The 26,379-nt window shown below is 43.7% G+C and overlaps 1 protein-coding gene across 1 annotated transcript in view; it reads left to right on the top strand.

The window, feature by feature from the left end:
- The window catches only part of LOC137324916 (nuclear receptor subfamily 6 group A member 1-like), a 159,737-nt gene that overhangs the window by 95,318 nt on the left and 38,040 nt on the right, over positions 1–26,379 (top strand). Inside the window, exons 5-7 of the mRNA XM_067989608.1 lie at positions 113–258; positions 8,943–9,167; positions 10,944–11,198. Coding sequence (XP_067845709.1) covers positions 113–258; positions 8,943–9,167; positions 10,944–11,198 — 626 coding nt within the window. The remainder of the gene's footprint in view (positions 1–112; positions 259–8,942; positions 9,168–10,943; positions 11,199–26,379) is intronic.

The following is a 26,379-nucleotide window of genomic DNA, read 5'->3' as shown; positions in this document are numbered from 1 at the left end:
CCACCAAATGCTGAATGCTGACTTCCAGTGACTCTTTATATGTCAATGTAAACTGTTTATATTAGTTTATTACAAGGTGTGCATTCTGAAGTAAAATGTGTTTTCTCAATAGATTTCGGAAGAAGCGATCCAACGTATAATGGCTGGGGAAGAATTAGATGATGAAGGAAACAGCTCAGGAAATAGTAGTGGTGAAAGTGATCCCAGTTCACCAAATAATGGCAGAAGAGAAAGAAACATTTCCCCAGATTCCCAAAGGTTCATACACTCTTCAAGGTAAGCATACAGCCTTTATGGGAACCAAGGGATACACCAGCAACAATTTTGCATTGATATAGTGCCTTTAATGCAGAAGAAAATGTCCCAAGGCAATTCTAGGAGATGTAAAGAAAAGCTAAAGGAGGAGATACTAGATTGGTTGAAGAGGTGGCTTTTAAGGAAGGTCTTAGAAGTGGAGAGGGAGGTGTGGGATAAGATATGGGCAGTAGAGTTTGGGATGAGCTGAACTTTACAGAGGGGGAAGAATGGGAGATCAGCCAGAAGAGCATTAAGGGGCTGAGACTGGGGTGAAGGCGGGCGATTTTATAAAGTAGACAGTCTTTGTGATGGAGAGGATATGTAAACAGGGTCAGATTGGATTCTGAGGTTGTAATCAATCTGGTTCAACCTGAGACAATGGTCAGGGAGGGAGGTGGAATCGGTGGTGAGGGAACGGAGTTTGTGGCGGGGGCCGAAGACATAAACTTCGTTCTTACCAATGTTTAGACGGAAGAAATTGCAACTCAAACAAGACTCATTGGTGGACAAGCAGTCTGACAACACAGAGGCAGCGGAAGGGTCAAGAGAGGTAGAGCTGGGTGTCGTCATCCTACATGTGGAAGCTGACCTCATGTTTTTGGATGATATCACCAAGGGACATTAGATGAAGAAGAGGACAGGACCATGGTTAGATTATTTGGTATGCAAGCTATTTTTATGCAACCTGTCCACGTAATTTAACCCTCTAAGCCCCGGTATCATACTGATGAATCTACACTGCACCCACTCCAAGGACAGTATATCCTTCCTGAGGTGTAGTGCCCAAAACAGAATGCAGTATTCCAGGTGGGGTCTGACCAAGGTTCTATACATACTGAAGCATAATTTCCTCCCCTAGCCCCCTATTTGGAAATATGTTAAGTGAATTAACCAGGTAGGGTCAAGAGGAGAATCTTCCTTTCACTGCCAAAAGGAAAAACTTGAAGGCAAAGTCCTTCATGTTGTTCAATGTGATTTCCTGAGTCCAACTGAGTAACAGTTAAACGACTGTCATCAAATATGCATCAAAGAAGGAGGCTGGTAACGGGATCAGAATTTTCAGATATCTTGTTGCAGTTGAAATAAAGAATGTCTGCGAGTCCTGAAAACAAAGCCACTCAAAAAACCTTCTCAATGCACTGTGGAGCACATCAGTTCCTTGCAGAAAGTACAAGAAGTACAACAAGAAGCTCATAAGAGGGTGGGTGTGACACATTGAACTCATCTTTACAGATGTATTCAAGTTACATGGTCTTAGGGCTATTGGTATCTCAATGTGTAAGGCTGATATGATCAAAATCAAGATTTTGGTCGACATTTTGAAGTTGTAAAGTTCTTAGAATAAATTACAAGGGATATTTACTTAAGTGGCTTGCCAATTACGTTGAAAGTATTGTATGAACACCATGCCCAGATGGATTCATTTCACTCTAAGGGAATGTCCTGTAATGTTTGTTTAGCAATTTGTTGCTCCATTAACAGAATTTTATGTTGAACAACATGACCAAACAATGATATTAGCTTTGGATATATAAGTTGCATATGAGTTGCAAGTTAAGAGATCACACCATTAGAAGTGAAGGCTTCACTGGCCCCTGAGAGAGCTATTTGATCTTTAGCATCCAATTAATTCTGTCAAGAATAGTGGTAGTTCACTTTCCTAGTCCAAACAAAACTCTAAGACAGAAGTTGTTTGGACTCACCGTGTTGGGGAATCATATTGAGATAGGTTTAATGCAGGGCTTCAACTGTCTCCCAAACAAATCTATGATGGTACTTGAGGAAATACCCAGTAGCAGGGGATTCGCGGGAGTTGGCATTTAAGATGGAAGTGTCTCTCAGGTCACTGCCACATTCCAATCTCCCTACCTCTCCGCTCCTGTGGCTACAGTAGGGTTGCCAATTGTACAGGATAAGGCAGCCATTTCATCACTAGCCGTATCACTTTCAGAGCCTTAACTCGGCCCAACAGAAGGAGGTCATGGGCCATCTGCATTCCTAGAGGCAAGCACTGGTATCCAGCAGCCATCCACCTCACTTCCTCCTCCCAGGGGGGAGGAACTTAGAAGCAGCACAAGGTTAGGAAGTAGACAGCATAGACTATACACTTTCTGTAAAGAGAAATGATCTTGTATTCCCTTGAGTATAGAAGATTGAGGGGTGATCAGATCAAGGTGTTTAAAATGATAAAGGGATTCTTTAGAGTAGATACAGAGAATCTGGTGGGGGAATCCAGAATAGAATCATAGAAGGTTACAGCACGGAAGGAGGCGATTCGGCCCGTCGAGTCCATGCCGGCTCTATGCATGAGCAATCCAGCTAGTCCCACTGCCCCACCCTATCCCCATAGCCCTGCACATTTTTTCGTTTCAAGTATTTATCCAGTTCCCTTTTGAAGGCCATGATTGAATCTGCCTCCACCACCCCCTCAGGCAGTCCATTCCAGATCCTAACCACCCGCTGTGTAAAAAAGTTTTTCCTCATATCGTCTTTGGTTCTTTTGCCAATCACCTTAAATCTCTGCCCTCTGGTTCCTGACCCTTCCTCCAATGGGAACAGTTTCTCTCTATCTACTCTGTCTAGACCCTTCATGATTTTGAATACCTCTATCAAATCTCCTCTCAACCTTCTCTGTTCCAAGGAGAACAACCCCAGCCTTTCCAGTCTGTCTACGTAATTTAAATCCCTCATCCCTGGAATCATTTTAGTAAATCTCTTCTGCACCCTCTCTAAGGCCTTCACATCCTTCCTAAAGTGCAGTGTCCAGAACTGGACACAATACTCCAGTTGTGGCCAAACTAGTGTTTTATAAAGGTTCATCATGACTTCCTTGCTTTTGTACTCTATGCCTCTATTTGTAAAGCCCAGGACCCCGTATACTTTTTTAACGGCTGTCTCAACCTGCCCTGTCACCTTCAACGATTTGTGCACATATACCCCCAGATCTCTCTGTTCCTGTACCCCTTTTAGAATTGTGCCCTCTAGTTTATATTGCCTCTCCTCATTTTTCCTACCGAAATGCATCACCTCGCATTTTTCTGCGTTAAACTTCACCTGTCACGTGTCCGCCCATGCCATCAGCCTATCTATACCCTCTATCTATCTTTCTCACTGTTCACTACCCTTCCAAGTTTTGTGTCATCCGCAAATTTTGAAATTGTGCCCTGTATTCCCAAGTCCAAGTCATTAATATATATCAAGAAAAGAAGTGGTCCCAGCACCGACCTCTGGGGAACACCACTGTATACCTCTTTCCAGTCCTCCGTTTCCTGTCATTTAGCCAATTCTGTATCCATGTTGCTATTGTCCCCTTTATTCCATTGGCCGCAATCTTAATAGCAAGCCTACCATGTGGCACTTTATCAAACGCTTTTTGAAAATCCATATACACCACATCAACTGCATTGCCCTCATCTACCCTCTCTGTTACCTCATCAAAAAACTCTATCAAGTTGGTTAAACACAATTTGCCTTTAACAAATCTGTGCAGGCTTTCCCTAATCAATCCACACTCAACCAAGTGACTGTTAATTCTGTCCCGGATTATCATTTCCAAAAGTTTCCCCACCTCCGAGGTTAAACTGACTGGCCTATAGCTGCTGGGTTTACCCTTACACCCTTTTTTTAACAAGGGTGTAACATTTGCAGTTCTCCAGTCCTCTGGCACCACTCCCTTATCTAAGGATATCTGGAAGATTATGGCCAGTACCTCTGCAGTTTCCCCCCTTACTTCCCTCAGCATCCTGGGGTGCATCCCATCCAGACCAGGTGACTTATCTATTTTAAGTACAGCTAGCCTTTCTAGTACCTCTTCTTTCTCAATTTTTAGCCCATCCAGTATCTTAACTATATCTTCCTTTACTGAGACTCTGGCAGCATCATATACCTTGGTAAAGACCGATGCAAAGTACTTATTTAATACCTCAGTCATGCCCACTGCCTTCATGAGCAGATCTCCTTCAAGGTCCCTAATCAGCCCCACCCCTCCTCTTACTACCCGTTTACTGTTAACATGTCTGTAGAAGACTTTTGGATTCCCTTTTACTTTGGCTGCCAATCTATTCTCATACTCTCTCTTTGCCCCTCTTATTTCCTTTTTCACTTCCCCTCTGAACTTTTTATATTCTGCCTGGTTCTCACTTGTGTTATCAACCTGACATCTGTCATATGCCACTTTTTTCCGCTTCATCTTAATTTCTATCTCGTTTGTCATCCAGGGAGCTCTGGCTTTAGTTGCTCTATCTTTCTCCCTCATTGGAATGTACCTTGTCTGTACCCGAACCATCTCCTCTTTAAAGGCTGCCCATTGTTTAATTACAGTTTTGCCTGCCAATCTTTGATTCCAATTTACCCAGGCCAGATCTGTTCTCATCCCACTGAAATTGGCCCTCCTCCAATTGAGTATTTTTACTTTAGAGTGGACAGAGTCCTTTTCCGTCGCTATTCTAAACCTTATGATACTATGATCACTGCTCCTTAAATGTTCTCCCACTGACACTTGTTCCACTTGGCTCACCTCATTCCCTAGAACCAAATCCAGCAATGCCTCCTTCCTCGTTGTGCCGGAAACGTACTGATCAAGAAAGTTATCGTGAACACATTTCAAAAATTCCTCCCCCTCTTTGCCCCTTATATTATTACTATCCCAGTCTATTTTAGGATAGTTGAAGTCCCCAGTTATCACTACTCTATAGCTTTTGCATCTCTCTGTAATTTCCCTGCAAATTTGCTCCTCTATATCCTTCCCATTAGCTGGTGGCCTATAGAATACACCCAGTAGTGTAATGGCACCTCTATTGTTCCTTAACTCTAACCAAATAGATTCTGTCCTTGACCCCCTCAAGGGCATTCTCTCCAGCACTGCAATATTCTCCTTAATCAATACTGTCACCCCCCTCCCTCTTATCTTTCCTTCCCTATCTTTCCTGAACACCTTATATCCAGGAATATTTAGTACCCAATCCTGCCCTTTTTTGAGCCAGGTCTCCATAATCGCCACAACATCGTATTCGCATGTGGCTATTTGTGCCTGCAGCTCACCAACCTTGTTTCCCACGCTTTGTCCGTTTACACACATGCACCGCAAACCCGTCTTAGACCTTCTTGTACTCTCTCTTGGTCTGACCCCATCTAATCCCTTACTATTTTTTACTCTAGGGCTATCCTTCTGGGGCTAATGAGGGGACATATTCTTAAAGTTAGAGCTAAGCCATTTAGGAGGGAAATCAGGAAGCACTTTTTAACACAAAGGGTAGTTGAAATCTGGAATTCTCTCCCCTAAAAGGCTGTGGATTCTGGGTCAATTGGAACTTTCAAGACTGAGATTGATAGTGTTTTCTTAAGTACGGATATCAAGAGATATGGGGCTAAGACAGACAAATGAAGTTGAGATACAGATCAGCCATAATCTAATTGAATGGTGGAGCAGACTCAAGGGACTGAATGGCCTACTCCTGTTCCTATGTTCCTATGAGAAGCACTGGGATAAAACACACTGAATCACTGAATAAACAACACCATTCACTGTCCAGGTTAATAAATTGTAAACAATTTTACAACACCAAGTTATAGTCCAGCAATTTTATTTTAAATTCACAAGCTTTCGGAGGCTTCCTCCTTCCTCAGGTGAACGATGTGGAAATGAAATCCTCGAGATCCTTTCCACATCGTTCACCTGAGGAAGGAGGAAGCCTCCAAAAGCTTGTGAATTTAAAATAAAATTGCTGGACTATAACTTGGTGTTGTAAAATTGTTTACAATTGTCAACCCCAGTCCATCACCGGCATCTCCACATCAGGTTAATAAAAGCTGCATTGACAGATACTAGAATTCTTTTGGTGTGCGGCTGATTTAGGTTGTTGGGGAGAATGGAGATTGCATTCATGGATGCTGAAGTCCAGCTGGGCCCAATAGAAGGAAAGTTTGATTTGGCCTGTGGTTTGGGCACATGTAGAGAGGATTGTTATGCGGGAAAAGACTATTGATGAAAGGTTTAGGCAATTAGATCCTGCTGATGACTGCACCAGGCTCAGTAGCACATTCAGCAGGCAGTTCTCCTCCTGTGATGGGTCTTGTCTTCTGCTTCAGCCTCTTGCTGTTTATCTTCTTTTGGCTGTCGCTTCATTTGGCTCCTTTGCAGGACAAAGTTGTGGAGGCCTTGACTAGGCTACACTGTCGTATTCCCGCTATCCGCCGAAGCAGTCAAATTGCCGCTTGAGGATGCTAAAGGTATATTCCACTATTAATATGGTGGATGCATGGGCTGCATTTTACTTCTCCCATGCACTTGTCCTTGGTTAGCACAATGAATGAACATGAGAGCTGCCAAGGAAACGTGCATTGAGTGCATGATTCTGAACCTGTGGTCACAGACCACCTATACATTGAGATACTGCTAATGCCTTATGGTATTATGACCCTGACATTCCACAGGGTGAGTTGTACCACTCTTACGCCAATGGAAAATGAATTGCATGATGGTCTGGAGAGGTATTAACACCATAACTTCATGAGTTAGCACATTTATATATCCATTGATTTTGGCATAAAATCCCATGTAATATGGGATTAACATGCTGGGATGCACTAAAATTAGAGTACAGCCTTTAAAAAGCCAATCCTGGCTGAAGATTGCAGCAGCAGACTGAGGGAGCAGCAGGTTAGTAAGGAACAGGGCCTGGCTCAGTAAATTGGCTGTCAGATAGCTGGACTGGGTGTCTCTCAACTGTTTTTGTGCCACTTTACAAGAAGGTCTAACAGGGGAGAAGCTGACAGAGGCAGGCAACAAAGGCAGCAGAGCATGACACAGAGGCTGATGTCACAATTTCACTGAGTCCAACCTGCAAATCCTACTGGATGAAATAGAGCAGAGGAGAGACAGGGTCCTGGTGTCCATGGCAGGTAACTCTCCAAAAACAGCACTCTCGCCACCAGGACTGCAGACCGGAGCCACAAAAAGTTCAATGGCCTGACCAGGGCAGGCAAGGTAACACACCGGCCGCTCTCTTTCCCTCAGGAACCCTGGGAATCCTTTAAGAGGATCAACTAACCTTTCACAATGCACTCTGCTCAAGGTGAGACATTCACTTGGAACCTTACAGTATGGCGACCTGTATCGTCTATAGCGTGGGAATACTATCTGCCTGATTCTCTTTTGCTCCATCTTATGCTGTCCCTCCTCTTCCTTCTCCTTCTCTTCCATGCTAATGGCATACAAGAAGGATATGCCTGCAGGGAATGCCATACCTGCTTCTGAGGATCCCTCATTGTGGGTGAAGCAGTCAAAATCTTCCAGTGGTTTCACACTCTCAGAATCAAGTCCAGTTTTGTGCAGACAGAACGTGAAAAGAATTGCTGCGAAAAATTTCCAACTGCAAAAATTGATATTGAATCTCTCCATGCTCTTCAGACTCTCAAACTCCTCACATCTGCCTGTCTCAGCTGATCTGTGGCATCAACTGCACCTTATAATTCTCCTAATGTGCCCCAAGGGCATTGCTAGTGTAAAAGCAGGAGACTCGGAGCTGCAACCCCACTAGCCCTCATTATAATATATGTAAATAAGCTCACCCAGGGCTCAATGGCAGATTGTGGAAAGGGCCGGAAAGCATGAGGGAATTTAAGGCGTTTGACTTTGGGGTGGAAATCCAACAAAAACAGCTTCTGTCCCATTTTGCATTACTTAGTATCACTGCAAAGTGGTTTCACTTCATAGGATGAACGCCATCTTGCATTTATATAGCGCCTTTAACATGGTAAAATGTCCCAAGGCGCTTCACAGATGTGTAATCAAACAAATTTCCCTAGAGTCTGAACTAGCTCGAGGGAAAAGCAGTGTGAGATTGCTTCTTCCAGAGAGTGTCACATAGTATGAGTCCAACCTGCATGGACTGTAACTTCAGTGCAATGTCAAACTGAATTTAAAAAGTACTTGGCAGAGTCCCTTTTAAAGTGACCTGGAGTTAATTTGTTTGTTTATGTGTGTACGTGATTTCACCCACACTTTTAACTATTAAGAGGGGATTTTGGTGGATGTGTGTAACAGGAGTATAACACATGTATCCCAGACTGATAGTTACATTGTAAACACAGCATCAGGCACAGCCCATTCTAGGCCTTCAGCATGTAATCTTGGCTGACACTTCAGTGCAGTACTGAGGGAGTGCTGAATTGTTTGAGGTAGGTCTTCTGGACAAGACGTTAAACCACCTACCATCTCAGGTAAACGTAAAAGATCCCATGGCACTATTTCGAAGAAGAGCAGGGCAGTTTTCCCGATGTCCTGGCCAATATTCATCTTTCAATCAACATTATTAAAAACAGATTATCTGTTCCATAATCTCAATGCAGTTTGGGGGACCTTGTTGTGTGAAAATTGGCTGCCGCATTTCCCCACATTACAACAGTGCCTACACTTCTAAAGAGTCCTGAAGATGTCCTGAGGTTATGAAAGGCGTTACATAAATACAAGTTATTTATTTCTTCCTTTCTTGAAGCCTGTTTGCAGACTAGCCAATGAGTTAAGTTCTTGAATTTTTTGACTTCATTTTATTTTCAAGAAGAACATTTCTTATAAATAATGGAGTGAAGATTTGTCTGCTTCATTACATAAAGTACTTAACATTTTATGACTTTCTTTTTCCCAGATCAATAGGATTGAATGGGTACACTGCACTCACGGATTCCTGCCTCATCTCCGAGGGCCCTGCTGTAATTCAGTATCTTCCTCCCTGCTTTGCTTACTCTGCACACAGTCTACTATCCTGGACTGAAACCCATAGCTTCAATCTGCATCCCCAGTCCTTACTACAGCAGCTGTTACAGGCGGAGGAGACAAAGCAACTTAAAATTCCAGTCCTAATACAAAGCAGGTACTAATATTGCAGCCAGCATATAAAAGACTAGCAACAATATCAAGTATTTGGTGTATTGTGAGAATGTATACAATTATAAATGATCCGTCACTAATACTGATCTTACAGTACTTTATGATATCTACAAATTACATATAGAATTACCTGATGGTGCAGTACTTTTGATTTGCTCACAGTCGGTGCAGTGAGCCTTGGCTCAGCGGTAGCATTCACACCTCTGAATTAGAATGTTATGAGTTCGAGCCCTAATGCAGACAGCCCCAGCAAGCAGAGAGGAGAGTTCCGGCCTCTGAATACTGGGTTATTTTCCAGTGGGGTACTCGCATCTGATGGGAGTGGAGTGGCCTCTCTCCCCCCACCACCCCAACCCCATTGTAGCCCTGGCGAGCAGGAGACCAGAGCTCCGGCCTCTGAATACTGGCTTTACATCCAATGGGGTACTCGCATCCGATGGGAGTGGAGTGCTGACCCCTTCATCGCATGTAGCCAGTCCCCCCCTCACCCCCGCCACCATCACACCCCCGGTCAGGCTAATGACCCATCCACATAAAAAGGGGCCTTGGTTACAGAAACAGTCCGGACCATAGAACCATAGAAGTTACAACATGGAAACAGGCCCTTCGGCCCAACATGTCCATGTCGCCCAGTTTATACCACTAAGCTAGACCCAATTTCCTGCACTTGGCCCATATCCCTCTATACCCATCTTACCCATGTAACTGTCCAAATGCTTTTTAAAAGACAAAATTGTACCGCCTCTACTACTGCCTCTGGCAGCTCGTTCCAGACATTCACCACCCTTTGAGTGAAAAAATTGCCCCTCCGGACCCTTTTGTATCTCTCCCCTCTCACCTTAAATCTATGCCCCCTCATTATAGACTCCCCTACCTTTGGGAAAAGATTTTGACTATCGACCTTATCTATGATCTGCTGGATGTAAATATAGTGGAGGAAATGGACTGTCTCATGTGTCACTAGGCAGGGTACAGAAAGAAGTCAGTGGATGTTGGGTCATGCCTGTGATTCCCCATTCACCAAGTTTCCAACCTGAGGCTGGCTGACCAGGTGGAACAGAAGTGCTGCACAAGCCATGGGGAGGGGAGTGGGCTTTGATTGACAATTCAATGGAGCAATGGACATGCTGAGAGCTAAAAAGAGGCTGCAAATAGGAACGGAAAGTTAGTAAATAGTGATATTTCACATTGAAATCTTTTTAGCAAGTCTAAAAGGTGGGCAGTAGAAAATACATGTATTTAATTTGGCAGTTGTATAAATTTTTGTTCTCAGTCCCAGATTTATTTTGAATTGTGTTCTTTGCATGACACTCATTAGCTGAACTACTGTATAACAAGCAATCCAATGTTATGGAGTTTATTAATGATAAAATGGCAAATTGAATTGGTTGCTGAATAAGAAGGATTTTCTTACTACTGTAATAAAGTATTTGAAAGGGCTAACCATGAACTAACTTCAAACAACAAATGCAAAAGGTCATAAAGGACAATTTAATCAGATATGCACGCAGCAAGGGTGATTATTTCATTATTCATTATGTAGGAAACAAAATCAGGACTTGGAAACAATTAACACATGAGTTACTTATCCTGTATCAGCCTCAGTTCTGTTCTGAAAGAGGAGCAATATATACAAGGATTGGAGAGCAGCTTGAACATTTTATATTTACAATTACTGCTGGGTCTAACAATACAGTTTTAAAGTATGTGGCCTTATTAATAATTCATTAATACATGTGTTATGTGTTTTGCTCTTTAGGTGTGATGTGACTCCATCTAATCTCATGGCACTTCTTTGCCAACTTGCAGACGAAATACTTTTTTGGCAGATAATGTGGATTAAAAAGCTTCCCTTTTTCAAGGAAGTCTTGATCAAAGAGTATACCTGCCTGCTGGCAGCTTCATGGCATGAACTGGTTCTACTCCGAGCTTTCACATCCAGAGACTGGCAGGCCCTGGGGGCTCTCTGCGGAATCGTGGAGGAGTACAGTCTTTCAAGGGACACTGTCCACAGGTAAGATTTTGTAATCATAAAACACCCTCTATTGGAGCAGATTTTGTGCGCATCTTTCTCTTGCCTTCTCACCGCCTCACTTGTTTGTTTCACAACTTTTTATTCTTTGAATGTCTTTTGATCGTCTTATCATTCCATTAGTTTTCATCCCTTTCCAGCTTTTCAAAAAACCTGCTTGCTGGGCATGCAACTCACTGGCCTAGATTCACCTGTTTGGTGGCTTGGAGGAAATTCCGCCTACCCAGAAACGGTCGTGCCACTCATCCCCAGCGACTTTCCTAGGGTTGGCCTGATTTAAATATTTTCGGCAGGTTCTCAGCAGGGTTTCTACCTGTGCTGGGGAACCTGGCGGGGCGAGGGGAGTGAAATCTGTTGCTGGCATCCACTGTGACAGTAATGACAGAAAATGTGACATGTGACCCCACAGCACCTTTACTGCCTTATTTGGTTAGGACCGCCTGGAAAATCAGTGTGACTCGAGAGAAGACTCCTTCCTGTTATTTCCCCTTCTGTAACAGGAGTCACCTTTCCTGCTTCATGACTCCGACTTGTTATTCACATCCTCCGCACTTTGATTCTGTTCACTTTCATTTGGTGCCTTGCTGATCTCCCAGTTTCCAGTTCTGATGCAGAATCTTGTTTTTTGAGCTGTCAGCTTTTTTGCCTGGAGGTGGGACATGAACTGAGCATGACTTAAGCAACAGATACACTCAATAGTCCAGCAGCTGTATTCCATTGGGTGGGGCGGGGGGAGGGTACTGAAGTACACAATGTTTGCAGTGGTGAATTTAGAAGCTTTTGATGAAGCTGCAAAATTTATTTCCTGGGGAGTCTGGGGGCCATACCTCCCCCAGGAAAATCTGATTTAGACAATCTTTTGATGCTCTTTCCAACGTTTTGAAGTGTACTGTGATTCAGCATTTGAAGGCAAAAAATATTTATTTTATATTTACGCCTTTCCAGAATAAATACATATGTCATTCCAGAATACATTATTTTTGGGTTGATAGTATGAATCGTAATACGCTCCACACTTCGATCTTGTATACTTTTGTATTTTTAGCTATTTTTCAATCAAAATATAGGAACTAACATCGATTTACCTTTAAATAACAAATGGAAAAAATAGCAAAATAATCGTCGTTCGAGAATAAAATTCCCTAAGCATTGAAAGGCAATCTGCACTGTTGTCCCAGAACTATCAGTAAGACTGAAACTTTTACACAATCTCATTATAACAGTACTCATAAACCTGTAACTTTCCCCCTTGCATCAATCGATATGCTGGGCATCCGGATATCCTCTTTGAAGAAACACAACTGCCATCCCTTGCGATTTTAGGCTGAGATAGAGTAGATCATTAAATAGGCAACAAGGATAGAATGGTAATTTTTGTGGCACGCACGTTCAGAATAGAATGCAGAAATTCAAAAGGAAAACGCAGCACAGCTTTTAGATTTTGGTAAATGCTTATCATAACTTTACAAACACCTATTAACTAGGACCTTACCAGTTCAATTGGATATCATTTATTTATTAATTTATTACTAGTGACTTGGCCCATTTCAATGCCTAATAACACTACACAACTATCAAAGAAACTATAGCTATCCTCATACTGTGCTTCAACTGAGCTTCTATTGGGACTGCAAAGATGTCATTGTCCTCCTCTGGAGCTCTCTGCTGAAGTTCCTCCATTGTTGCATTTTTAGTCTTAGTTACCTACTTCCCCTCATCCTTAGTCCACCTATGTAAAAGAATCTAAGGCATCCTTCACACACAACTCTCAGTCACCCAGGCGGTGTGCGTGCGATCTCAAAGTTGCCCTATCCCAGCTGAGGTCCCAAATGGTGCTTGGAATCACTGCTGTCCACACAGAAAGTGGACAAATGGCAACTATGGATCTAGAGGTAGTGAAGTGGATCTAAATTTTAACCAAGATCCCAGTTAACCAATGCATCTCACTTTGGAGCATAGGAAAAACCCGAAAACTGTGATTGAATAAATCTAGTACCAAAATAATTAAAAGATATTCATATGAGGTCACTTGCAGTATCAATCTTAGATCAATGTCACCTTTCAAACAGTGTGGCAAGATGGAGAATGATAAAGAGGTTCCCATATATATCTGCTGCATGTGTCCTGTTCCACACTAGATCCAACTTGCCTATCACCCCCATCTTTTCTGACCTACGTTGTCCTCAAATTTAAAATCCCCATTCTCACTTTCAAATCCCACCATGATCCTATCTCTGTAACTTCCTCCAGCCCGATCTCACCTTGAACATTCTGTTCCTCTGAGTCTTGCTTTTTGTGCATCACTCTTCCATTCACCAAACCATTGGTGGCAGAGCCTTCAGCTGTGCTTTTCTTTGATTTGTTCTCAGGGTGTGGGTCAACATTTATTGCCCATCCTTAGTTGCCCTAAGAAGGTGGTGGTGAGCCTTTTCCTTGAACCACTACGGTTCTTGTGGTGAAGCTGCTCCTGTAATGGAACCCTCTGGAATTCCCCTTCCTAAACCCCTCCAGCTCTCTCCCTCTCTTTCTTCCTTTAAAAACCTTCTCAAAACTGACGTCAACCCCTCCAATGGGCATCCATTTCCCATATCCTTGTTCTTTGAAGTGCCTTGGGCCATTTTTATGTTAAAGGTGTTTTTTAAATTGGTGTTGTTGTTGTTGTTTCAATGTAGTGTATTTCATTCAGCTGTAAAATGGTGATTGATTAGTTATTTGCTTTTGTGGAGGTTAAACCTATCAGGAAAGGCTGAACAGGCTGGGGCTCTTTTCTCTGGAAAAAAGACTGAGGGGTGACCTGATAGAGGTCTTTAAGATTATGAAAGGGTTTGATAGGGTAGATGTAGAGAAGATGTTTCCACTTGCGGGGGAGACCAGAACTCGGGGTCATAAATATAAGATAGTCACTAATAAATCCAATAGGGAATTCAGGAGAAACTTCTTTACCAGAGAGAGAATGTGGAACTCGCTACCACAAGAAGTAGTTGAGGCGATTATCATAGATGCATTTAAGGGGAAGCTAGACAAACACATGAGGGAGAAAGGAATAGAAGAATATGCTGATAGGGTTAGATGAAATAGGGAGGGAGGAGGCAAGTGTGGAGCATAAACACCGGCATGGACCTCTTGGGCCGAATGGCCTGTTTCTGTGCTGTACATTCTAAGTAAAACATGCAAAGAAATGCAGCAAAAATTGATCAGGAGCTTCAAAAAAAAAATTGGCAGGTCAAATATGGCCCTGACAAGGGATTACAAGTAGTTACACAGGCTTTGTAACTGAAGCAGTGGGAATAACCAACATCCCTTCACTTGTGTTGGAGGAAAAAAAAACATAAGTACATGGAAGTCTGAAGAGGGAATTGAAACATTAACGGTCCATTTCTAAGGAAGGTGAGGGGCATGGTCCCCTAGAAAAATGTTGAACTTTTTACGTTAAAATGATGCATTCTGGTCAACCTGAAGTACTTTCATACTTAACAATTGATAGATTTTTAATCTAGGATAAAGAGAAAAACAAAGGCCGGGAATTTCCTCGGAGCTGCTCCCCCTTCGCCGCTGTAACCTCACCGGAAGGGCGGCGGGAACTCCGGAAATAGGGTTTCCGTCCCACTTTTGCCGAAAGTGCGGTGGTGGAGCGGGAGCAGCTCCGAGGAAGTTCCCAACTAAGGCGACATTCAGATTCTTAACACACCAACAACAGCAACAATAACTTGCATTTATATAGCGTCTTTAATGTAGTAAAAACGTCCCGAGGCACTTCGCAGGAGCGTAATCAGACAAAATTTGACACCGAGTCACATAAGGAGATATTAGGACTTGGTCAAAGAGGTAGGTTTTAATGAGTGACTTAAAGGAGGAAAGAGAGGGAGAGAGGCAGAGAGGTTTAGGGAGGGAATTCAAGAGCTTTGGGCCTAGGCAGCTGAAGGCACGGCCCCAGTGGTGGAGTGATTAAAATCGGAGCTGCGCAAGAGGCCAGAATTGGAGGACTGCAGAGATCTCGGAGGCTCGTAGGGCTGGAGGAGGTTACAGAGATAGGGAGGGGTGAGGCCATGAAGGGATTTGAACATGGGGATGAGAATTTTAAAATCGAGGCATTGCTGTGCCGGGAGCTACTGTAGGTCAGTGAACTTAGGGGTGATGGGTGAACGGGACTTGGTGCGAGTTAGGATACGGGCAGCAGAGCTCGAGTTTATGGAGGGTGGGAGGTGGGAGGCCGGCTAGAACATCACTTTGCCAAAAGGGTGTCTGAATGGTCAATCCCCCATACCCAACTCCCCTCTCCTTCCCCACCCCTACCAGGCCAAGTTCATAAAGGGATTCGACCCCTTCTGGATCCAGTTCACAGAGAAACTGCATCCTGTCCAACCCCCCACAGAGCCAACCCTCCCACTTCATCCTGGCCCTCTTCCTTGTCAGTTCAACTTGACACTGAAAGTTCTCACCTCCAGTCGACAAAGGCAACGAAACCGTGCTGTTAGCACTGGAAGCAGCACGAAGAGGAGGAGGTGGCCCTCCTGTCTGATGCATTAGCCACCAGCACCCGACTCAGAAGAAGTGTAACTGTCGGGGGGGGTTGGGAGAAGGGAGAGAGAGAGAGGCCCCATGGCATTGATTTGTGTTGGAAAACACTGACACATTGACCGGACCCCAAACACTGACTGTCTGCATGAAACACTGATGTCTGACAAGTGCAGGGTTGCTCACACTGCTATTTACTTGCAGCTGAATTCTTTGGAATAGAGTTAGCAATTTACAAATAAGCCACCTAAAATCTAATCCTGACCTGCAGTCCAAACACTATGATTCTACACAATTTGCTTTATTCCCCAAACTCCATCCTGGCCAATGCCTTTTATCATCCTGTCTAAATACAAACGGAGCTATCTCTCTGCCATTAGTTGTTCTGCCAACAAAGAGCACTATTTTAAAAATACCCTATGACTAAGCAGTGATTTGTCCTTTTGTTAGGAATGGTGAGATTGATTACAAGGGGAAGGCAGCCTCAGCTGGTATAAATCTAGAGTTGCATGCAGCAATATATATACACACACACACACACACACACATACACACAAGTATGCACCACACATTCTCACTGCTTGAGATCTACAGCTTGACCTCTTTGCTTTCAGTACATCCATTCATCTTTAAATTCAAATCTGATCCGCAAAAGTGTATTGTGATTTAGAATAGGTTTTAAATTTCCACTGAATTGGATTCGTGTTAAATGTTCTACAAAAAGGGTACTTTTTTGTCTAATCTTACACTGATTATACTGTCATTTGGAATCCGGTTTCCAAGGAGAATTATAAGCACAGGATTATCGGCAAACCAAAGCCCATTGTAGGAGATATGCGATTTTGTAGGTACATGTAGGGATATACCATTGATCTGTTGCTGAATTCAGTTCCTGTAGAACCAGAATGTCCCTGGAACTATTCCAGATCCATGCAGATTGCGAGACTACCTGTTACACCCCAATTGACAATATAAATAAAGCATTACATTTTTCTTTGCTTTAGGATTAGACTGGTGCATATTTTGATATGACTATACATGTCCTGATTACAGCAAGAAGCACCTTCAGAGTCTTAGCCCAGTTTTGGCACCTTACTTTAGGAAGGATATCAAGGATACGGAGAGGGTGCAGAATAGATTCACTTACATGATCCCAGGGATGTGAATCCTTAGCTACGAGGAGAGAATAAAGACACTGGGTCTCTTTTCACTGGGACAAAGAAGGTTAAGAGGAGATCAAATAGAGGTGTTCAAAATTCTGAAAGGTTTCCATTGGTCAATGAGGTAGTAACAAAGAAAGAACTTGCATTTATATAGTGCTTTTCATGACCTCAGGATGTCTCAAAATGCTTTACAGCTAATAAAGTACTTTTTTATAGTGTAGTCACTGTTGTATTGTAGGAATCTAGAGGGCAGAAACTTAAAATCATCGCCAAGAGAACCAAAGGAGAGGTTAGGAGAACTTTTTTATGCAGAGAGTTGTTAGGATGTAGAATGCCATGCCTGAAATAGTAATGGAAGCAGAATCCATCATTGCTTTTTAAAAGGGAAATGCATAAATATTTGAAAAAGAAAAAATTAAAGGATTATGGTGAAGGGCAGGGGAATGGGTCTAAGTGGATAGCCCTTTCAGGGAGATGGCACTGGCATGATGGGCTGAATGGCCTCCTTCTGTGCCGTAAGATTCTACGATTACATAGCAATGTCACAAATGCAAAGAAAATATTTAGGAAGGAGTGTGCCGTTAAGGAGAGCTGGTTGATTACATTTTCACAGTAGCTTTGGTGCTATGGGTTTAAATAGGGAGTACACTCCAGCAGTGACGGTAAGAAATATGAGCCAGTTCTCTTCTCCTCCAGACACACTTACAAGAGAAACACATGCTCCATCAAAAATAACATTGCACTCCTCTGTTATTTGTCCCTCTCGTGTTTCTAGCTTGAATGTGCAGCAGTTGACAATACTACATGTGGCAAGATATTGTGTTACTGTTTTGCGAAGGATTCAAAAGAGAGGATGAAAACTCAGTCTTATTGTGCAACTGCACCTCCTTAGAATTTGATGTCAAAGTAATTTAGCCTCTTGTTATTTATAAGTGGCTTTCGCCTTTCAGTGTATGTGGCTGCGTGTTTGGGTTGCTGTGCAGGTTGCACTATTCGATATTGTGTACTAATGTCTTTGACATTATTTGCAGCTGTGTCTAAAAGCACTTACAGAGAATGTTGGAATTGTTCAGCTTATTGGAATAAGTATCATTCAGAGGACTCTTCTTTCCACATGTCTAACTTGCTGTTAGAGTGCATTAGTCATCGTCCCCTCCCCCAGCCCCTGATTATTACATAGATCTCATAAAATACAGAGCCACTCAGGGGGACCAGCATAATGTTGCTAAGAAACAAAAGTAAATTTAGACATACTCAAAAGTACTGTGTGGGCTAAATTTTAAAGATAAAAACTCCAGAAAAATAATCACCTTTCAAAATTGAGATTAGTGCATGAATTGAATTGAAAAGTGCACTTTCTGTTTCTTGTGTGGTGTTCGATACAACAGAATTTTAAAAAAACATTATTTTATTGCTAGGCATATGATATCATTTTGGGCCTGTTTTCATGTCTTCATTTTAGTGAACAAGTATAGGTGAGTAAACAGTGGTGGGATGTTGGTAACGAACACTGCAAGACTTTCCGATCATGGTCAGCACTACCCAGAGAATTCCTATCCCACCAAAAATGGATTGAACATTGAGATAAGGGAAGAATAAAGCCAATATTTACTTGTTAAAGCCGTCTGCTGTTTGGAAAAAAGGAGGAATATATGGTCAATTGTTAAGGTCATTATTGATGAACTTGTGAGCACTCCACACCTGAAATCAAAAAGGGAATATTTTACTCCAGGTCAGATCTTGTGTAAAAGGGAAATATCGGATCAGTGCCCCATTATACATCTCTCCCAATTTTCATTGCCATTGACTTCAGTCTCTGCAAATGGAGGTTCAGGGTCATCAAGGTGCCACCTGAATCGTGAAGTCCTGCAGAGACAATCGACTATCTGCCATTCAATAGGATGGTATTGAAAGTCACCAGTGCCCTCCGCTTTTATGCCAAGGGGACCTTCCAGGCTCCCACAGGGAACACCGCAGGAATCAACTGGATTGTTTGGTTTTTAGACATCTAATACTGAAAATATAATAAATAACAAGGATATATTAAAAGTGAGTTATAATTTGATTCATCTTTTTCACTGATAATGTGTTTTGCTCTCAAACTTGCCCCTTGTGTGCCAGGAAGACTCGTTCTGTGACATTCATCCCTTCCTGACCTCTTCGGGTAAGAAGATTACATCAAAGGATGGCTTCTGGGTGACAAAGCCTACCCCTTGCTGCTATTAGCTCATGACCCCAGTAAGAGTGGCCTGAACAGCCGCAGACGCTTTTATGATTCTATAAGATTGGTCATCTGGAGGACCATTGGGGTCTCAAAGACAAACTTTTGCAGCCTGGATTGTCAGGAGGAGCTCTACGGTATGCTCCAGAACTTGTGTCATAAATAGCTACAGTCTCCCGTGTTCCGCACAACTTCGCCATTTAAAAAGGGCTGGGCTTTGACATTGCTGGCGAGAAGGCCCTTGATGACCAGCAGTCAAAGGACTCCTTGGTGACTGCTTTAAGAGGCTTCAAAGCACATCTCATCACTCTGAATGGTAGCACTCTTGTCCCTGAGTCAGAAGGTTGTGGTTCAAGTCCCACTTGAGCGACTTGAGCATAAAAAATCTAGGCTAACAGCCCAGTGCAGTCCTGAGGGAGCGCTGCAATGTCGCAGGCGCTGTCTTTCAGATGAGATGTTAAATGTCTGCCCTCTCAGGTGGACGTAAAAGATCCCATGGTATTATTTCGAAGAAGAGCAGGGGAGTTCTCCCCTGTGTCCTGGGCAATATTTATCCCTCAACCAATATCACTAAAACAGATTATCTGGTCATTATCTCACTGCTGTTTGTGGGATTGTGCTGTGCGCAAACTGTCTGCCGCGTTGCCTACATTACAACAGCAACTACACTTCAAAAATACTTCATTGGCTGTAAAACGCATTGGGACGCCCTGAGGCCGTGAAAGGTGCTGTATAGATCAAGGACTTTCTTTCTTTTTAGTTGTCGCAATTTCCCTGAGCCCCGGATCTATGACCTCACTGATCAGTGGGATGGCTGGTTTAAAGGCAACTATCAGATCCTGAATGTCCTGAGACGGCCATCATGGTGTGGAAGCCATGATTCAAGCTGTGCTCCATTTCTCTACTCTGTTGCTACCAGAGCTGCAACCTGTGCTTCCGTGGAGGTGGAGACACCGACTGGTACCTGGAGGCTCCTTATCTGGGAATCTGCTGCAGATTCTAATGCAGCCATCACTTGTTCCATTGATGCCTGCAATGATTACAAAGCTTCTTATAACACTGCCATGAAGGACAGCTCCAGACATGAGAATCACACCTCTCCGCTGCTGCATATCCTCGGAGGCTGACCTCAGAGCTTGCATGTAGGTGTGATGTTCCCCAAACGTACTTCTTTTCAGCTGAGTATCCATGAGTTCTGTGTGCTGTGACTCCAAAGCCATTGGCAACCTTCTCCTCAGCCTCAGCCTCACCCACTCCCACTCCTCTGCATCCTCATGCTCGATGGATCACGCTGTCTCATGTACTCACTACCACTATCTAATTGCCGCTGGGTGAAAGTAACTGAACTGGTGCCTGCATGTGAGGAAGCAAGTGCTGCATGTAGTGAGATGGAAGGAGCTGGGGCAGAGAAACATGGGCAAGATGAATCTGCTGGAATGTATGGGTGGCCTGGCCCTCATCCGCCTCATCAACTTTGTCGTCGTCATGCGTCCTGGCTGCTTCTCTGCATCATCATAATCATTATCATCTTCCTCCTTCTCTCGCTCCACCCCCCCTCCGCCAATCCCCGCTCTGCAGGAAAGGAGGGTAGAAACTAAGAATGGGTGAGGATTACCACCTTGGGATTAAGGAGGCAGAATAAGGGGGTAAAGGGTTAGGGCTGTACGATGCTTCACAGGGATGCCAGGGCAACCGTATATATGCTTAGATCACTAACCTGGCACCGGCAAGATGCTGCCATCCTCACCATCTCTCATGGCAAGAACAGAGTGCCTTACCACTAGACCTTTGGCCATCTCCTTGAAGGGGCTGAGGAGTTTAAAAGTACAGTTATCCCATCCGGTGGCCAGCCTCTGTTGGGAGATTGCGCCAATTTGTCCTGCAAGAAGATAGAATAAAAGAGGGTAAGGCTAGCAGCTGAGGAGTGTGCACCAAGTGGCATGGGAGAGCTGAAGTAAGAAATATCGGGATATGAGGCTGTTAAAGTGGACAAAGGAGTTTTATGGTTCTGCATGTAACTAATTGCTGTTTAGGGAAGCTGGATAGCCATAGTGGAAGATACAAAGTTAAAATTGCCCTTAATCAGAGTGCATTGTGAAGAGTTAGTTGGGTAGGTGTTCCCTTTAAGAGGTTGAAGAGTGTGCTGGTGTTCAGGGTGAGTATTGAGAAATGTAACCTCACCTGCCCTGGTGAGCTCATTGAACTTTTTACAGCACTGAGGGAACTCTTTATGACACAGTCCTAAGGGTGAGGAAGTTGCCTCCAGGTGGCACGAATGATATTGCTGGGTGGCCTGGTTGCACCCACACCCTGTTCCTCCTTCCTTCTAACTCCACTGGGAGGCCTTGGAAATCTGCATTGGAAAAGTATTGGGTCCTTCTCTGTTTTGGGGCCTTGCCCTGCTTGCCTTCTCTGTACAGATGGTCCTGTTGTAGATGTAATTCTTAAAAAGTACCAGAAAAAGACTGATAAGACATGCAGTGAAGTTATCAGTGAGCAAAGTGAGAGAGAGAAGCAAAGTTCCTCGCTTACCTGGTTGTCCCCCAATCTGGTGCAGAAATGTGCAGGCTATACTGTGGTTTAAAGGCTGCACTGCAGTTTCTCTGCACTTCAGCTAACTACATCCATTTTACACAGGATTTATGCCAATGACTACTTCAGTGGGTATACAAATGAGCTGGCCCAGAAAACTCTCATATAAATACCTCCCCAGGCCACTGAGGGGTACAAATCTCTTTTCAATGGCAGAACAGTGACGTAACTCGCCACGTGGAAATTTATCCTCTAAATATTTATTCATTCCAGGCAGAAATTAAAAATTTATGTAAATATTAAATATGGAGCAATTTTGCTGTGAGTGTTGTACTTTCCCTCCCCTCCCCCCACCACCCCCTTGAGGCCGTGCTTTACCTAAGCCTGCACTCTCTCTGCAAATCTCTCCACCTGTGTGCTTCCTGCCAGGGTTGAGCTGCAGCCATGGTAATGGCGCCATGGCACTCTGGAAAACATGCACTCTTGCAGAATAGTGTCACCAGACACACAGCAAGTCTGCGTGTTGTGAGTTTGGTGTTTCAGGAAATTGGTGATCATGGCACGACTGATAAAGCAGGTGGATTTTTTTTATTCGTTCATGGGATGTGGGCGTCGCTGGCGAGGCCAGCATTTATTGTCCATCCCTAATTGCCTTTGAGAAAGTGGTGGTGAGCCGCCTTCTTGAACCGCTGCAGTCCGTGTGGTGAATGTTCTCCCACAGTGCTGTTAGGAAAGGAGATCCACGATTTTGACCCAGCGACGATGAAGGAACGGCGATATATTTCCAAGTTGGGATGGTGTGTGACTTGGAGGGGAATGTGCAGGTGGTGGTGTTCCCATGTACCTGCTGCCCCTGTCCTTCTAGGTGGTAGAGGTCGCGGGTTTGGGAGGTGCTGTCGAAGAAGCCTTGGCGAGTTGCCGCAGTGCATCCTGTGGATGGTACACACTGCAGCCACTGTGCGTCGGTGGTGAAGGGAGTGAATGTTTAGGGCGGTGGATGGGGTGCCAATCAAGCAGGCTGCTTTGTCCTGGATGGTATCAAGCTTCTTGATTGTTGTTGGAGCTGCACTCATCCAGGCAAGTGGAGAGTATTCCATCACACTCCTGACTTGTGCCATGTAGATGGTGGAAAGGCTTTGGGGAGTCAGGAGGTGAGTCACTCTCCACAGAATACCAAGCCTCTGACCTGCTCTTGTAGCCACAGTATTTATATGGCTGGTCCAGTTAAGTTTCTGGTCAATGGTGACCCCCCCAGGATGTTGATGGTGGGGGATTCAGTTATGGTGATGCCGTTGAATGTCAAGGGGAGGTGGTTAGACTCTCTCTTGTTGGAGGTGGTCATTGCCTGGCACTTGTCTGGCGCGAATGTTACTTGCCACTTATGAGCCCAAGCCTGGATGTTGTCCAGGTCTTGCTGCATGTGGGCACGGACTGTTTCATTATCTGAGGGGTCGTGAACGGAACTGAACACTGTGTAATCATCAGCGAACATCCCCATTTCTGACCTTATGATGGAGGGAAGGTCATTGATGAAGCAGCTGAAGATGGTTGAGCCCAGGATACTGCCCTGAGGAACTCCTATAGCAGTGTCCTGGGGCTGAGATAATTGGCCTCCAACAACCACTACCATCTTCCTTTGTGCTAGGTATGACTCCAGCCAATTGTGCGTTTTCCCCCTGATTCCCATTGACTTCAATTTTACTAGGGCTCCTTGGTGCCACACTCGGTCAAATGCTGCCTTGATGTCAAGGGCAGTCACTCTCACCTCACCTCTGGAATTCAGCTCTTTGGTCCATGTTTGGACCAAGGCTGTAATGATGTCTGGAGCCGAGTGGTCCTGGCGGAACCCAAACTGAGCATCGGTGAGCAGGTTATTGGTGAATAAGTGCCGCTTGATAGCACTGTCGACAACATGTTCCATCACTTTGCTGATGATAGAGAGTAGACTGATGGGGTGGTAATTTGGCCGGATTGGATTTGTCCTGCTTTTTGTGGACAGGACATACGTGGGCAATTTTCCACATTGTCGGGTAGATGCCAGTGTTGTAGCTGTACTGGAACAGCTTGGCTAGAGGCGCTGAGAGTGGTCCCCACACAAAGAGTGCAAACATGGAGCTCAAAAAACAGACAATTTGCAACTATGCCAACATGCGCTGCACTTCAAAGTAATTTGTGAAACTCTTTGGGATATTTCTGAGAGACATGTTGAGCCGGATCTTGCTGGAATGGAGCATCTCATGGTGTACACGGTCAGTTAGACTTTCTCCTGCATCCTTCAACTAGAAAATTTTTGCACCATAACTTGCTGGAAATATGAGCTGATAATGGTGTGGTGAGGGTAACGGGATATCTGGGATCTTAGTGAACGGAGGGACCAACAGTCTATCTCCATAACAAATTAGATTTAAGGATTGAAAAAGAAAGAGGAGTGACGGAGAAGGAAATCGGGTGAATTAGAGTCAATTCTGGTACAGAAAGAGAAATAAAGAGAGGGAAAGAAAGATTGGATTAAGAGAGAGAGAAGAAAAAAGACAGAAAGGAAAAGTTAGAAAAAAAGTTATAACATTTTAAATGTTAAATTTTTTAAATCACTAGGAACAATTCACTACCTGAAGGAATGAGACTCTACAGTTTCAATTGTTCCCTTTCTGGGCCAGAGAGGTTGATTGGCATTAAATTAACAATTATCACGTTATTAAAATGGTACTTCCGCTCTTAATTACCAGACTTAACTTTCTGTGGCAAGTTCAATGGGCAATTAATGTGCAAATCCAGCAAGTTCTTAAAAATAACGCGGAGGCTAAGGGCGAGATGCCGTTTGTGCGAAGCAAATGGTGGAGCGACGTAAATCAACCGGCAAATTCTGGAGATTCGCAACGCACGACGTATCTTTTAATCCCCTCAACTTGCTGGCTGATTTGTGCATTAATAACGGTGTGCGTCATTAACACGCCGTTATTTTTCCAGCAACATACGGCCAATTACGTTTTTGCTATTGATATGTTGGAAAAAGCAGGCTCAATAGTAGAATGGCTTTTTCCATTCCTTTTCTATTTTCTTGTTCTGTAGAAAAATTAAATATTTTGTTTTAAAAGTGGTGTTACGATAATTACTGTCAGGAATGAAGACAACGTCTGGGGCGGAATGGAGACGTTTGCCAATATTTTGCTACTGGAGCCTTTGTGTGACGCTCAAGGCAGCATTTGGAGAAGTGCCAGGCATCTCAGAGCCATTAAACTACAGGGAGAAGTCTCCTAATGGATTCAGTGCGCAACAGTGAACACTTTATATAAAAATATAAATATTTAATAAAAATACAATCTTGGTCTTAACCTTTTGGTCTTAACCTTTTAATTTAAAGCCAATCAAACTTACATTGTTTGTAACCATCATCAGTATACTTTATTGGTATGAAGCCCAGCTCTGAGCAATTTTGTTTGGTTGGTTTGGTCACCTTGGCTGTAGGCCTCACTCTTGATTGGTTGAAATGGCTGTCAGTCTGGTCTATGCCTGCTTCTTGCCTCATCCTGATTGGGTGGAAGTAAAAGGTAGACTCAGCATCAAACAGAGGGTTCTCAGCGAATGGCATTACTAGCAATGGGATTGTTACAGAAACTGTTTGCTGATTCATGTAAATACATCTTAAGTAAGGAGCAAAATAATCTCTTATTATAGGTATGCACAGGGTCATTGAGATACATGTCGCAGTATTTTCAGAAGTTGGTGATTGGGTGGAATGTGGCCGAGCACAGACACCCCAGCCTGCCTGCAAAGGGAGCCCAGAAAAGGTGATCGTTTGCAGAAAAAACCTTTGGTTGGCAACTATACATTGTCGTCTTATATTCTTATTTTGCACCCTAGGGGAATCAAGGGATATGGGGATTGGGCAGGAAAGTGGAGTTGAGATTGAAGATCAGCCATGATCTGATTGAATGGCGGAGCAGGCTCGAGGGGCCTTATGGCCTACTCCTGCTCCTATTTCTTATGTTCTTATGTTCTTTCTTCTGTTCTTATCGACAAAAATGGTTCATTTTTGTCACAGTGACCTGTCATTCATACTTTAAAGACCAGAAGTAAATTGAGTTGTGGCACACCCAGTCCAGTTCTGTGTATGTGAGACCATGTCCAGAACAACACTCAGGAACCACTCTCACATTCCCAGAAATGAGACTGGCTCTAGGCAGTGCTGTTGGAAGCACACTGTGGAAACCAAGCTTTGCAGTTGCTTCATGTGATACCCACCAGGCATGTTTGATACTGGCACGTTCCTTTCTACTTTACCTTAATAAAACTAGGTACCGTAGTTTCAAATGTAGCCGTGGGCCATCTTTATCAGGGGCGCTTCACCATTGTAAATCTAATCAACACACACCTTGTGAATATGCAATCAGCTATATTGAGCCCCCATTGAACAAATAATAAAAACATGTGACGCTTTGGAAATTTGGTATTCCCAACTTCCCAACTCGACTGGATTAAGTGGAAAAGAGTCCCATTCCCCCAAATCACCAGCCCTCATTTGGTAAACCACTTTTGCAGAATATTGACAGAAGATTATTGAAAAGAACAATTTGGCAAATCTGTCAAAAGAGAAAGGAAGCCAGAAAATGTTGTTGGCAATGTTATTGTATGAATGGATAAAGCATTCTCACTCAGTCATAGTGGAGGCATTGACCTGTTAACGACCTGACAGAGACAGGAGTATGGTAACACCACTGGCTGTAATTTACAG

The sequence above is a fragment of the Heptranchias perlo genome, chromosome 9 (genome assembly GCF_035084215.1).
Source record: "Heptranchias perlo isolate sHepPer1 chromosome 9, sHepPer1.hap1, whole genome shotgun sequence".
Classification (NCBI taxonomy): Eukaryota; Metazoa; Chordata; class Chondrichthyes; order Hexanchiformes; family Hexanchidae; genus Heptranchias; species Heptranchias perlo.
This window is presented reverse-complemented; position numbering and strand designations above follow the sequence as displayed.